General features: G+C 39.1%; 1 protein-coding gene across 1 annotated transcript in view; it reads left to right on the top strand.

Annotated features, from left to right (window-relative positions):
* satb2 (SATB homeobox 2) overlaps positions 1-15,103 on the top strand; it is a 46,436-nt gene that overhangs the window by 22,130 nt on the left and 9,203 nt on the right. Inside the window, exons 4-12 of the mRNA XM_079821741.1 lie at positions 2,825-2,951; positions 3,996-4,119; positions 4,827-4,929; positions 6,065-6,106; positions 6,219-6,796; positions 7,450-7,662; positions 8,597-8,683; positions 9,519-9,671; positions 13,613-13,807. Coding sequence (XP_079677867.1) covers positions 2,825-2,951; positions 3,996-4,119; positions 4,827-4,929; positions 6,065-6,106; positions 6,219-6,796; positions 7,450-7,662; positions 8,597-8,683; positions 9,519-9,671; positions 13,613-13,807 — 1,622 coding nt within the window. The remainder of the gene's footprint in view (positions 1-2,824; positions 2,952-3,995; positions 4,120-4,826; positions 4,930-6,064; positions 6,107-6,218; positions 6,797-7,449; positions 7,663-8,596; positions 8,684-9,518; positions 9,672-13,612; positions 13,808-15,103) is intronic.

The following is a 15,103-nucleotide window of genomic DNA, read 5'->3' as shown; positions in this document are numbered from 1 at the left end:
TGCTGATGAGAAATACTGCATGAGAAGCAAGATTAAATGAATTAATTAAAATTATTTAACTTTATTTATGAATTATTACTATTTTTATTTTGTACCATATTTTTTGCCCTATTTTTTTACTGACTACACACTTTTCTTTATTTGCAAAAAAACTAAATCAAATCTGGTCTTTTTATTTTTTACATAATTCTACCTCAAGCTTTATTTTACATTGTTTCGGATTTTTATTTTGTACCATATTTCTTGACCTAATTTGAAATAACATCACACTTTTCTTTATTTGCCAATATTTTTATTTATATAGGCCTATTCACTTTTATACATAGTTCTACCTCAATAGCTGTCTGTTTATACCAAACCTATTACACTAAAGCACATTGTACAGTATGAGTTACTTAAGAGGAACAATGTTGTAGTTATATGGATTTTAAATTTTATATTTATATTAAGACCAAATTCAAATGAATGTTTTATACTAATTAGGCCCATTTTCTTAATCTAGGGGTCTAAGGCTTTGTAAACCCACTGGTCCTGTTAAGATTCTGATAAACTCCCACATAAGAAGCAATCAGCCAATAGGGGAAGAAAACAGTGGAACGGGTCACACAGAATGTCTTGTTATCTCTAGTCAAAACACAAACACTGAACTGAGAGAAACAATGGAGCCCTTGCTAATTTACAAAAACAGTTTCTGTCCAAAACTAACTCATTCAATCAGGCTTTAGTGGCAGCAGTGGCATGGCAATACAGTGTCTGGATGGAGGTAAGTGATCCATTGGCATGTCTGTGTGTGATTGAGCAGCTGGAGCTCTTCAGATGACACAAACAGCCTAAAGCACAAAAAAAAGAAAAATTACAAAAGAGAGAGAAAGAGAGCGAGAGAGGGAAGCTGGGCAGCGTCTGGGTCTCATTTAGGGGATAGTAATGTGATTAGCATTGTTTAGTTTTCACAGCTTCAGTCAGTCCCTCTTAAGACCATGGGAAATACTTTTGTGTGAGAGTTGGTGTGTGTGGATGTGTTTTGTATATCTATTCATGGCACACCCTTGGCTTTTTGGTCAGGTTCACGTCCTGTTGTCGGATGTGTTGAATATATACATTCGCACAAGGGACTGCACATGCACAAAAGCAGTGCGTGTTGAAAAGTGTTTACGGACGTGTGCAGTGTTTGGAAAACGGTTAATAATGCAATGAGCACAGGGTCCAGTTTACATGTACGGCGCATCTTGACAATGATTGCGACATCTGGAAATAAATAGAGCGGAGGGCATAATAGATTCAGCTAATTCATTTTTAATAGCACAGTGTGGTTCTTGGAAAAAATCATGGCACCCTCAGTAGATGCCACTGCAGCTTAGGTTTTATCCTCACCCTGATCTATCCAGCTTTAGTAGAATTTAAAGGGATAATGCCCTGTTGTGCATATTTTTGAAAAAGCTGTTATTTGTATTGTATTTAGTAATAGTTAAACCCATAAAAACATTTCTCATTAACCATTACAGGGATAGTTAACCCCAAAATTCTACTCATTTACCCTCATGTTGTTCCAAACCTGTTTGACTTTCTTTCTTAATTGAAACACAAAACGGCAGTCAGTAAGATCCAATATTGTTTGGACACAATATTGTTTCAACTACACCTCATGAAATGAAAGACAGTGGTCTTTCATTTCATGAGGTGTAGTTGAAACATACTTCAAAATATCTGCTTTTGTGTTCTGCAGAAGAAAAAAAAGTCATATAGGTTGCCAATGACATGAGTAAATGATGACAGAATTTTCATATTTGCATGTACTATCCCTTTAAAATGGAGAGCAATTGACGTCCCTTCACCCAGGTCATTGTGGGACGGCCTTAGTTACCTGGAGTATTTACAAAACAATCTGAATGGCATCGTTCAGAAATATGGCTTGTCTCACAGTGACACCCCGATTACAGATTACTCCTCAGCCATAAATGCCCGTCTCTTCCTTTGCACAACAAGAGGCATTTATAACAGTCAATTTGGGTTAATCATACAATCATTGACCTGTGTTTATGACGGCCCATTAATGGAGGGTGAGGGGGATTGGGGGTGGACGTAATTGTCAGAGTCTGCGATGCGCTAGACGAGCGCCTGCTTCCTATATATACTCCTTGGTTATAAATGATCCACAGGCGCCCCTTGGGCCCATGGTTATTGGTGTGGCCCTCAGTTTGCATGATAGGTGCTTCTTCCTGACCTGATAAGTATTTAATAGATAAAGCCTTATCGTTGGTGCTCTTGTTCCTTGCTGTCTGCTTTTATAGCACACGATGAAGCACGGCAGAAAACGAGAATTAAGGAAACAAAGTCCTCCGAAATGTATGATTTTCAAAATGTTTGATGCAATAACTTATTTCGCAAATGATAAATATATGACTCATTTCCCACTACACTTCCTTGTCACTTAAATACCTTACGTATAATCACATATTTCGCCATATGCAGTAAATCATGTTGGTTTGCCACCTACCTTTATCCCCCCCTATCCAAACACTCCATGTTCTTGTTCCCTGTCTTTCAATCATCATGTTTTGTGTGCCCTCTAATGTTGGTTTTTGCTGTCAGTGGGTGCTGGTGTGATGATGTAATGTGCCAGCTTTGGTTCTGGTTTGGTGGAGCTGCCTACTCAGTGGAGTGGAGCCCCTCCTAACTTATTCTCTTATTGAGATTTCATTACAGCCATCATTGACACGAGGCCATTTCTGATGATGTCATGGAAATATGCTACACAAATTTGCGGCACAATGAGATCAAGTGGGGTTAATCGACTCCCTCCCCTCTCTCTGCTTCCTTTTCACAGGCATCATTAAGGTGGGCCGCTGGAACCCCCTGCCCATCCATTACCTGACAGATGCTCCAGAAGCAACTGTTGCTGATATGTTGCTGGACGTTTACCACATGGTCACGCTACGCATCCAGCTACAGAGGTACGAGACCACAGCGCACTTTTAAAAAATAAAGGTTTTTCAATAGTCCCTTGGTTCAGCAGAGAACCCTCTGCATATCAAAAACCTTAGAAATTATATGTTTTGGGGGGATTTTCAAATAATTAAATAATATATATACTTTAAAACATATTTTAATAATTAATTTTAAAAATACTATAGTATATATTATGTTTACTATGAGTTATTACAATATAATAATTATAATAATAATATAAAATAAATAATTATAGGTTAAATTTTAGGTTTAAATCACCAGGTCGAACAACTTCCTGGAATTTGTTGGAATTAAATCAGGTTATAAAACCCTTCTAATTAAAATGCTAATTTATTAATTAATTATTTTATTGTAGAAGGGAAGTGTAACGCACTTTTTAAATTATTTAGTTTTCTGGAAAGACTGGAAAGTCTCACAGTGTTTGTGCTGTTAAGTGAAATCATAATTTTGATATAATGTAGTTGATAAATATTGTATCCTCTGCATGGAAAAGTAAAATGTTGGTTTGTTATATATATAATAATTTATTATATTATTAAATAATTATCAATGATTAATATTAATTGACGTTATGCTATATATTTTATTATTAATATTTGTTATTTTAATCTGGGCATTGAGGAAACACATACAAACATTTCCCTTTTCAATATATATTATAACACTTTAAATGTCAAGATAAGTAGGGGTTTATTTTTCTTTTGTCAATAATAGACAGTTGAGCAATCCTCTAAAGCTCTGTGCATATATAAGAACAGGAGATAGGCAAGGGTGAACTTTTATCTGCACTTCTCAATGAGCCCTTTCATGCCAACTGATTGCAGTTTACTTCTGGATGCTGAGGAAATAAACATAGACTCCAAAAGAGAGGATTGTAGGCATTGTGTAGTCGTGTACAACCCAGGTTTGTTTCCCTGTGTCTTCATGGGGATATTATTGTTGACCTGGCCTGCTGCAGGGTTTATTGATTTGGAATTGAAGATGATTACTGTAATGGAGGGACGAGTAATAATGTTTTATGTATACAGCTTTGCTAAACTGGAGGACCTCCCATCAGAACAATGGAACCACGCTACAGTACGCAACGCCCTCAAAGAACTGCTCAAAGAGATGAACCAGAGCACCCTGGCCAAAGAATGTCCACTCTCACAGGTACAGTTGCTACCCACTCAGAATTTGTTCAAATACAACTAACATAGATTTGGCTTTAAGATGATATGTAAAGCATAGCATTTAAGATATGTAAAACACATACTGCTGGTACAGATATGCCAAAACTAGCAACATAATCCTTAGCAGTATAACATAAATGAAAATGTTGGGCTCAATATTGCACTCTGCTTGCAGTTGTTCCAATCAACATCGTCAGTACATGCTTAATGTAGCATGTGTTTCATTCATCAAATCAAAATGTACTCAAATTCCCTGCATTCATGGGCCATTTCTAAAACCCAGAAATTACTTCACCATAAGAGAGAGAGTATGCGTGTGTGTGTCTATGTGGGTGTGCATCCGCGATCCTCGCTGTGCTCATTTCCAAGAAGGCGAGCAATCTTTGAGATTTATGTATCTGTGCATGCTGTGTTTAAGTGGAGCTCTGTGTGGGTGTTGATCCTCATATCAATTGTTTGCATATGTGTGTGGCTCTTCATCTCTACTTGTGTCACTGCGGCTTGAAGCTTGTCGCGGTGTTCGCTATTCGCCTTGCCTGGGTGGCTTTCCGCAGTAATGTGTTTTATAGGCCATTTATCATTGCAATTTTAAGATCTTGACCATGTGTGTTTATTTCCGTTATCCTCTGTTATTACTCCCATTTCTTGCTTTTTACTGACCTCTCTCGTTTTTTGGGTTTTTTCCAGAGTATGATCTCCTCGATAGTGAATAGTTCCTACTATGCCAACGTCTCAACTGCCAAATGCCAAGAGTTTGGTCGCTGGTACAAGAAGTACAAAAAAATTAAAGGTAAGGCTTGTGCTAATAACTTTTTGGTTATATTTGTTGTTATTTGGTGCCATATTAAATCAAGTAGGGAAAAAGGCTAAGATGCTAACCTGACATCAGCACAGTAGACTGGTCAAATAAAGCATAACTGCGTCCGAAATCGCATGTTGTCCGAGTAGGTACTACATTTGATGAAGAACTTACTTTGTAACCATTACAATCTGTCATGTTGTCATTGTCAATTGACTTACGGCATCAGGTGCATCGTTTCACTGCCAACTCCTCTCCTGTGACCTTATGGGATAGTAAAGTGTCCCTTAGATGTTCACTTCAGAATCTCGCCTGTCATCCGGGTACTTTGTCAAGTAGTAGGTCATCCACATACTTTTCATCTCTTGTTTTATGAATACTATGAATTCGGACATACTACTCTTTTTTTACATATCGTTTTTCACCTACTATATAGGGAAGTAGGCATATTCAGGGAATGCGTTTTGATTTTTTGTCCCGTTTCTAGCTTGTGGTAAGGTGTTCAGGGTCATGAGCAAGTCTTGAGCTTTATGCTCCGTTTTATAAATTATCTCTTAATGACTCCTCTTACACGGGAGGGGGTAACCTAAGCCTCCTCACGGCCTAATAGAAAGCACTGTTCCTTCCCCCAAAATGCTGCAGGGGGTCTCCCAGTGGCAGGTCCTACAGGGAGTCGTCCCACAGCTCCGCTGTTTAAGCCTCTTAGCATCCAAATGCCTGTGACAATTTTCCTCCTCTTGTTGCCTCTTCAAAAAGTGAAATAATTACACAGCTGGACAGATCAAAGTGGGGGCTAAACCCCAAGTGCAGCAAGAGAGAGAGCGCCAGCAAAGAATAAAGCGATCCTCGGCACGCTGTCAGAGTAAGTGGTGTTGAGTTACACCGAGCCCCCTCCATTAGTTCTGCTCCTTGCCTCCCAGAGCTAAACACTCAGCCCGCATTGCCAGATGTGTGTGCCAGTGCGGCGAGACCCCATTGGATGACTCGCTTGTCAGTCATGCGATTGTAAGCCGAAGTTGTAAAACTTTCTATTCATGAAAGAATGTTGTTCTTTCATTGTGAGCGTGATTGAGTAAGTGAGTGAACGCTTTTGTCATTTACCATGAGTTCCTTGTGTCTGTTTTAGGGGAGTATTTGTGGCAAGGGCGGGAGAGCTCCGAAATCAAGGGTAAGCCTCTACTCTCTGATGTTTCTTTAGGTAAAGGACTGTATTTGATTTGTCAACTAAAACACTAGAGAGTTTGTTCTTGTGCCTCATACACATCTCCATCCCTCTGCAGTTGAAAGGGACAGTCTTGCTGACTTCTGTGTATTAGCCCAGCGTCCGCCCCCTCACCTGGCTGGTCTGGCACAGCTTGGTCCGTTGAACAGCGCCAGCTCTCTTGTGAAAGGTGGACCTGGAGAATCTCAGAATTCAGCCCAGTCTCAGCCTCCATCCCAAGGGCAGCCGCAAGTTTCTTCATCTCACGGGCAGCTCCATCACAGTCCTCCGCTACGGGCCCAGGTGCCTCCTCCACCTCCGCCTGCCGCCTTGCAACCTCTTTTGGCACCCGGAGGACTTCTCTCGCCCCAGCTCAGTCCACAGCTGGTGAGACAGCAGTTAGCCATGGCCCATCTTATCAACCAGCAGCTGGCCGTCAGCCGCCTCCTGCATCAGCACCCGCAGGCTCTTAACCAGCAGTTTCTCAATCACCCACCCATCCCACGGCCTAGCAAGTCCGGTGGCCCTGGAGAGCCCGGGTCCAACCCCTCGGCTGCGGAAGTCTCATCTGATATCTACCAACAGGTGCGAGATGAGCTGAAAAGGGCCAGTGTCTCGCAGGCAGTGTTCGCTCGAGTTGCCTTCAACCGTACACAGGTATAGTACAGACAGCATGGTGCTGAAATAGTACACATATTGTACACATATCGCAGGAAGGAGACAGTTCAAATCGAAACCTTGAGGAAACAGGGTACAAGGTACAAAAGACAAGGTACACTAAGTATAATAGTGAAGAACTAGAGCAGGGTGATGTATTGAATATTAATGATGTTTTCATAATGATTTTGCTTGTGGAACATATGAATTGGCCATTACGTTTCTGTACGTTAAACTCAACAAACTTACAAATTAGGTAGGGGACTTGGTTCAGCACTTCCTCTATACATAGACTAAATCATGTACAATTCAAGACTAAACAAGCTTAATTTGGCACTGAACTAAATATAGGCGGATAATCAAGGTGTCAAAGTTGGAGGTTTCAGATCTATGAGTCGCTTTGAGCATGTCAACGTGATTGCTCTGGTATCCAGAGGTTGGAACCTCTCATTCACCCTCTCAGCAGAAAACACCTGGTGAATTCAGTGAATGACTGACTGCAGGTCTAAATTATGTTCAATTACATCCAACATAGTGCACAGTCAGTCGAAGTGTGGGTTGAGACCTACATGGTGCAGGTGAAGTAACTGCATGAATGTGTTATGGAAAAATTAGCCTCTGTACTTATGTATGTGTTTATGTGTGTACACCAGGGCCTGCTGTCAGAGATCTTGCGGAAAGAGGAAGACCCACGCTCAGCCTCACAGTCCTTGCTGGTGAACCTCAAAGCAATGCAGAACTTCCTGAACTTACCTGAGAGCGAGAGGGACCGCATTTACCAGGAAGAGCGAGAACGCAGCATGAACCCTCCTGTGAGCCTGCCCCCAAGCACAAACCCCAGCCCTGGGGGCCCCCGCCTCTCTCAGGTACCCCTTTTTCCCCAACCTTGACTAGGTTCAGCCTCCTACACATCCCTCTTCCCCTGTGTTTGTATGATTGACTGGGTGAAGAAATACATGAAAGCTTTTATTGTGTCTGATTCAGAATTGTTTATCTGTAGGCCTATGAGATTGCTTTTGTTTCTGTCTGAATTCATGTGATCTGTTTACTTGTTTTGTTTGGCTTACACTTTGTTGTTTTCTTTGTTATCCGTATCAGGCTGTTATAAAGCTAAGTTTTAAAAAAAAATGCAAGAACTGAGTTTAGTAAAGGCTGGAATACACAACACAACTTTTAAAATCTGAAGAGATTTTAGAATACTAGGCATCACACACTTGCAGACTTTGTAAATATAAAAAAAAAAATAAATAAAAAAAAACGGGGCATCATATAAAAAACCAAATGAGGATCACAGACTACCAGACTTTCAAGTTGTATTCATGCAAAAATATGGACCTTGTTGCTAGGAGATGCATGACAAATAAAAACAATGTGTTAAAATTGGCTCAAAATATCAAACTTTTTACATATTTTCTGTGAAATAAGTCAATTCCGACTGCCCAAAATCTGCAAAGTGGCTCTGATTTTCAACTAGCATCGACTCCTCCACACTGCAAATTGCGGCACAAATCTGGGCAAAAGTCATGTAGTGTATTCCAGCCTTAAGTCAGAAAACAAAGGTCAAATGTTTAGTTCCTTTGACATCTTTAGTGCACAGTGTTTAGCTATTATTCTAGTATGATGTAAATTATATTTTGTCTTTAAATATTAATACATATTGACATACTGAGAATAACAATATGGATAATTCACTAAAACAACCACATTGACTTTCAAGACAGTTCCCTTTGAAGGGTCAAACTAGATAAAATCTTATTGCCACCTTTTATTGCTAACGTCACGCCGTACCTCCCAATGCAGAAAGTGTGGGAGCGCAGCATCGATGAACAGTTAACTCCTGACGCATGGGCATCTATTTGGAAGAATAAGACCAAAATCATAAACTCGGTGAGGATTACATCAACACCCACTTCATTGCCTCATTGAGTACCTCACCTGAGACCTCCATGATCTGTATGAGTAGTGATTAGTTGTAGGTATGACACGTATCCCATTTTGAAAGTAAATGCTCAATAAGTCAAGCTCCTACAGAAGGTCAAATATATGCTGTTTATATTATATGGAATATTGTTTATATTAATGTTTGTTAGAGATTAGAGGGTTCACACCCATTAAAACTTCAGGTTCACAAGCTCTTGTCCTTGATTCTGTAAAATGACAAATGCAGGAAAGCATGGCTTTGCTCCTGTCATGGCATGTTTATATTAAATGACATGGAACCTGGTGTGTGGACTGTCTAGAATGCTTTTATGAAGCATATGAATGTGCCTGCTTTCAACCTCAGGACCATTGTGAATGAACCCATGCAGATAATAAAAAAATCCTTCTGATATGAGAACAAAGTTCTCATTCTTTGGTCTTAGGGAATGTGGTTGTGTATTATCATTACTATTATGTCTGTATATGTTTATCTTGCAATCGTTTTTACTGGGGAATGTGAGATTACTTGTCTGTGCCTGCAGAGCAACTTCAAACATTAAATAAGAAAACACACCACTCTAAAATCAATACACCATACTTCAAGCACGTACTACAAAGAGTTTACTTATGGATGCTTTAATGATTTATCTGCTAAAATCTTAGTACATTGCAGGTACAAACAAAGGTCTGAAATATCATCAACGAATGTTCTCATATTGTACTCTCTGTAGAAATTAGGAATATTTATCTAACCAGTCTGTCTTCTTTGTTACTTTTAACTTTGACCGCTGGACCCTCGCAGTGTAAGACTTCTGGTCCTAACCCTGACCTTCCCCTGAAACTGGAGCCGCTAGTTAACATCACCTCAGCCATCTATGACGAAATCCAGCAGGAGATGAAGCGGGCAAAAGTGTCTCAGGCACTTTTTGCCAAAGTGGCAGCTAACAAGAGCCAAGTAAGAACTGATTCAGTAATTATTTACCCAGATTTTCCCATTATCATTTATAAACCTAACACGTTTCCATCCTTTCATATAACATGATGCCAAAAAATGTAACCGCCTTGGTATCTTCATATGATAATTGTTAGTAATACATTTAATGCTTTTGAGTCATCTAAGGAGTGTACACTGTAAAAGTGAGGTTGGTTAAATGGATTAATGAACTTAAAAGGCTTCTTGAAATACAATTTTACTATAAAAATAATTAAATTATATATAATTTTATTTTTTTTAATCTATTTTGGTAACACTGTTCATACTCTGTTCATACTCTGCAAAAAGTACAAGTCAACTAGCAGTCATTTGAGTTTTAGTAGTCTGCTTAATATCTGCAAACTGAACTGGTCACTATTAACATATCTGCTAGATGTTTAAGGTCATCAAATCAAAAGCTACTGAAGGTTCCTAGATCGCGTTTAAAAAGAAAGGGAGATCGGGATTTTGCCATAGTCGGCCTCAAACTGTGGAATAGCCTACCGCTATCTATTAGGTTATCTACAGAGTTCTTGTTTAAAGTAAAACTTAAAACTTACAAATTACGTGAGTCAAGATGAGCTTGTTGTATGTAATGTGTCTTTGTATGTCATTTTATTGTCTGTTGTTTTCTTATATTGTTTTTACAACTTTTGTACAGCACAATGGTCAGCAACTGTTGTTTTATTGTGCTAAATAAATAAACTAAACTCTTTATTGTGATGCTCCCCAACACACATTCTACTAACTATAAGTGAACTATAATAACTTTGCAAGTACATGTCAACTTATTCTAACCCTAACTCTACCAATCTACTAATACTCTACTAACACTCAAATGAGAGTTAGTAGACATGTAGGTCCAACGTTACTTATAGTCAGAATGTGTTAAAGGGACCATCAAAATAAAGTGAAACCTCTATTTTTATGTGCTTGAAATATTGAGGGATTGGATATTTGAGACAGTTGTTTCAGAGTGATTTGTTTTATTCTGAAAAGACTAAGCTTACACTGAGCGTACATGTTCTTTCCTCAGTCAGTGTAGGGGAAGTAACGGTGTCCGTCTGTGCAGGAATTTATATCTGATTCTGGCGCGTCTATGTAGTTGATAAACAAAAACATCAACAGATAGCCTGATAAATGCCTTCCATTTATTCATTACCATTCCAGATCCTGCCAAAGGATCTCATTCTTTCTTTCAGTGGCTTTCTCTCCTGTCCCATGAGTCATCGTGACTTATGTTGTGATACCGGCGTGCATCCAGTGTTCCACAGATTGATCTGATTACTGTTCTCATACCTTTTACATTGACACTTGTTCCCAGATAGCAATATAAAAAAATGCAGAACATTGTGACTAGAAGTATGTAAATGCGTCATAGAAGTGCAATAGTCAGTGTTTTTGAGGTCTTAAAAAAACTTTTTCTAGCTGCAAACAGTCATTGTAGCTGTTATGAAAAGCACATCACGGAAATCTACTCTTGCTTTTTTCATGTTTTATAAGCTTTATGCTTTTTCATAAAGTTGTCCAGAGTCCAAAATAAACACTTGGCAAACCCCACTTCTGAGTACAAAAAAAGGCTTTGGTGAGCAAATAAAAAGAGCCATTTAAATATTTTTACTTTGAACTACATAAATAATAATTTCACAGTTTCTGCAAAAATATTAAGCAGCACAGCTGTTTTCAACATCTTTCTTGAGTAGCAAATCAACATATTAGAATGATATCTGAAGGACCTTTTGACCCAGAAGACTGAAGTTATGATGCTGAAAATTCAGCTTTGCCATCACAGGAATAAATTACATTTTAAAATATAATAAAATAGAAAAAAAAAATTTTTATTGTAATAATGTTTTACAATTTTACTGATGTTACTGAATTTTTGATCAAATAAATGCAGCCTTTGGGAGATTTATTTTGAACAGTAGTGTATACACACACATATATATATATACAGTATATACCTTTACACGCACATGAACTTTAATGACATCCCATTCTTAATCCGTAGGGTTTAATATGGAGTTAGCCCACCCTTTGCAGCTATAGCAGCTTCAACTCTTCAGGGAAGGCTTTCCAAAAGGTTTAGGTGTGTTTATAGGAATTGTGACCATTCTTCTAGAAGCGCATTTGTGAGGTCAGGCACTGATGTTGGACGAGAAGGCCTGGCTCACAGACTCCGCTTTAATTCATCCCAAAGGTGTTCTATCGGGTTGAGGTCAGGACTCTGTGCAGGCCAGTCAAGTTCCTCCACACCAAACTCGCTCATCCATGTCTTGATACACTGGTGTGCACTGGTGCGCAGTCATGTTGGAACAGGAAGAGGCCATCCCCAAACCCAGACTAGTCCATCGGATTGCCAGACAGAGAAGCGTGATTCGTCACTCCAAAGAACACGTCTCCACTGCTCTAGAGTCCAGTGGTGGCATGCTTTACACCACCGCATCCGGCGCTTTGCATTGCACTTGGTGATGTAAGGCTTGGATGCAGCTGCTTGGCCATGGAAACCCATTCCATGAAGCTCTCTACGCACTGTTCTTGAGCTAATCTGAAGGCCACACAAAGTTTTGAGGTCTGTAGCTATTGACTCTGCAGAACGTTGGGGACTTCTGCGCACTGTGCTCCTCAGCATGCGCTGACCCTGTTCTGTGATTTTACGTGGCTTACCACTTCCAGGCTGGGTTCATGTAGTTCCCAATTGCTTCCAGTTTGTTATAATACCACTAACAGTTGACCTTGGACAATTTAGTAGTGATGAAATTTCATGAATGGACTTATTGCACAGGTGACAACCTATCACGGCCCATTCTTTCACAAATGTTTGTAGAAGCAATCTGCATGCCTAGATGCTTGATTTTATACACATGTGGCCATGGAAGTGATTGGAACACCTGAATTCAATGATTTGGACGGGTGTCACAATACTTTTGGCAATATAGTGTATATATGATTGTGCATGGTAAATTCTCTCAGTTCACCTGCCACTGACATTGCCACATTGTCTGAGTGCAAAGGACAACAATGATCATTTTCTTTAACGCAAGCTGGAAAAGCATGCCATTCATTTCAGAGTGTTGATAAAGAATTTTATTTTCAAAAGCTATTGGACCATTTGTTTGCCTCTGACTCATTTAGATCAAAGAGAGATAATTGATTTAGTCAAATATGATCCCACTCCCAGCTGCGCCTAATTCTTACCATGTAATAGCCTGAGAGAGCTTTGGTCTCTGCTGCTCTTTTTACTGAGGAACTCTGCGTTATTGCGGCATGGCTTTGCAGGTGTGACCACCTCATCTAGAGGCATGTGTTAGGGCCGTCTTCTCATGTTTGCATGTATGAGATGTGTCAGCAAAGTGCTGTTCTGGTGGTGTGTGTATATATGAATGTGTGTGTGACAGATGCGGTTAGGTCTCACAGGTCTGGGGTCGGGTGGGGGGGTCACGGCTGAACGCGCCCATCTGCTGCAGCTGGCCAGGAGGAGCTGAGGGAGAAGGAGAGAGAGAGAGAGATGCTCAGGTCATTAACAATGTGTGCTGGAAGAGGTTGGCTGCACACAACAGCTGGTGTCAAAGACTGGCCCAGTCTAGCAGAGATAATCAAATCTTCCTAATCTCCCACCATTTCACTCTCTCTTTTACACACTCTCAGCTCTCTCAGTGCACTTGTGATGCTTTGTGGTGGTACTTGTTTACTATAAAGTAAACTTTACAGTCATTAAATAAACATGAACGAGGGGTGAGTTGTTTCACATGACATTCTGCCCATCATTCCTTTATATTAAAGTGACATAAAAAGGAGCGAAATTCCCTATAGCGGAGCTTTATTGGGTATCCAATTGCAGACAAGACATATATTGAGTGATATTGTTGGAAAATGACCTTCAGCTAAACAAAACATGTAATGAACCCTTTCCCTTTCTTTAGGGATGGCTATGTGAGCTGCTTCGCTGGAAAGAGAGTCCCAGCCCAGAGAACAGGACTCTTTGGGAGAATCTGTGTACTATCCGGAGGTTTCTGAGCCTTCCGCAGACGGACAGGGATCTGGTGTACGAAGAAGAGTCCCGCCATCACCACAGCGAACGGCTGCACACTGTACTACACTTGCCCACTGACCCTCAGGTGAGCTTTTGAAACATCGAGTTGCTTACTTAAGTTAAATGTGGGATTCAATTATGAGAAATGAATTGTTCATTTTGATCTTCTATAACTTTCTGATGTCAGGCAGATTAATAAATTAACACAACCGCCCACATTTAAAAAAAAACATATTTTTATTGAAAAACATGGAGCATAACAAGAAAATATAAAAAAAAAAAAAAAGCATTTCATATATATTTTAACTTTTAACTATCTTCACTCCCTTTAAAAAAAATAAATTACACAGGTATAGAAGTTATTATACAAAGGCTAAGACAGACATTTATTTTCAAATACATAAGCGCATCATATATACACATATCAATCAGTGGAGGGAGAGGTATCTAATATTGCCTGTATCGATATTTGGTTATTTTCCAGAAAATGTATAAAAAGATCCCATATTTTATGGTAATCTTTTAGTTTGCCCTTTATACTGTAGGTTATTCTTTCCACTGCAATACAATGTGACAGATCTTTTAACCAATGATCAATGGATGGACCTTCTATGTTCTTCCATTAAAATCCTACTAAACGTCTTGCAAGAACTAGACAAATGTCAATCCTTTTAGTGTGATAACCTGATAATGATTAAACTCACATTTATGTCAAACCAGATATTCAGTGTTCGGAAAATTCATTTTTAACAGTCTGACCCTGCATTTTCAGCATGTTTTGTTTTTCTAACACTGTGTAAAGCAGGTTTTGCATACTTGTTATTGAATAATGGTGTAATAGAAACTATACTGAGCTTAACAGCAAACCCACAACTTATGCAAGTGCTGTAACTAAGGTTGAAAAATGTCTAAAAATTTTTATTTGTTTTATTTTATTTATCAAATAAGGTTTAAAATGCCTGTTTAATTCTAAGAGAGAGGATGCTTTTTCCGCTAGAAACCTTGATTAATATTAAAAGTAAAACATTTATAATTTGACCCCTAGGTGTATAAGACTTTAGAGTTAAAAGTGGAGGGAAAGTGAATTCTACATAATTTATTTAAAGCATAATTTCTCTTAAGATAGGCAGACATATGAATGTTTGTTCATTGTGTGAATGCACACTTCTTTGAGGCTTCGATTTTAATATCAGCATCATTCATGCAGCATTCTTGCCAACATCTAATAACCCAGCACACCCCAACCTCTTTAATCACATACACACACACACACACACACACAGAATTCCAACTAACACGCTACTGATTAAATGGACTTTCCCCTATGCCAGCCAGGGTCATTATACTATAGACTGTGGACACACTTTTCCAGTATTAACAT

Source organism: Gobio gobio (assembly GCF_949357685.1).
Source record: "Gobio gobio genome assembly, chromosome: 7".
NCBI classification, from domain to species: Eukaryota; Metazoa; Chordata; class Actinopteri; order Cypriniformes; family Gobionidae; genus Gobio; species Gobio gobio.
This window is presented reverse-complemented; position numbering and strand designations above follow the sequence as displayed.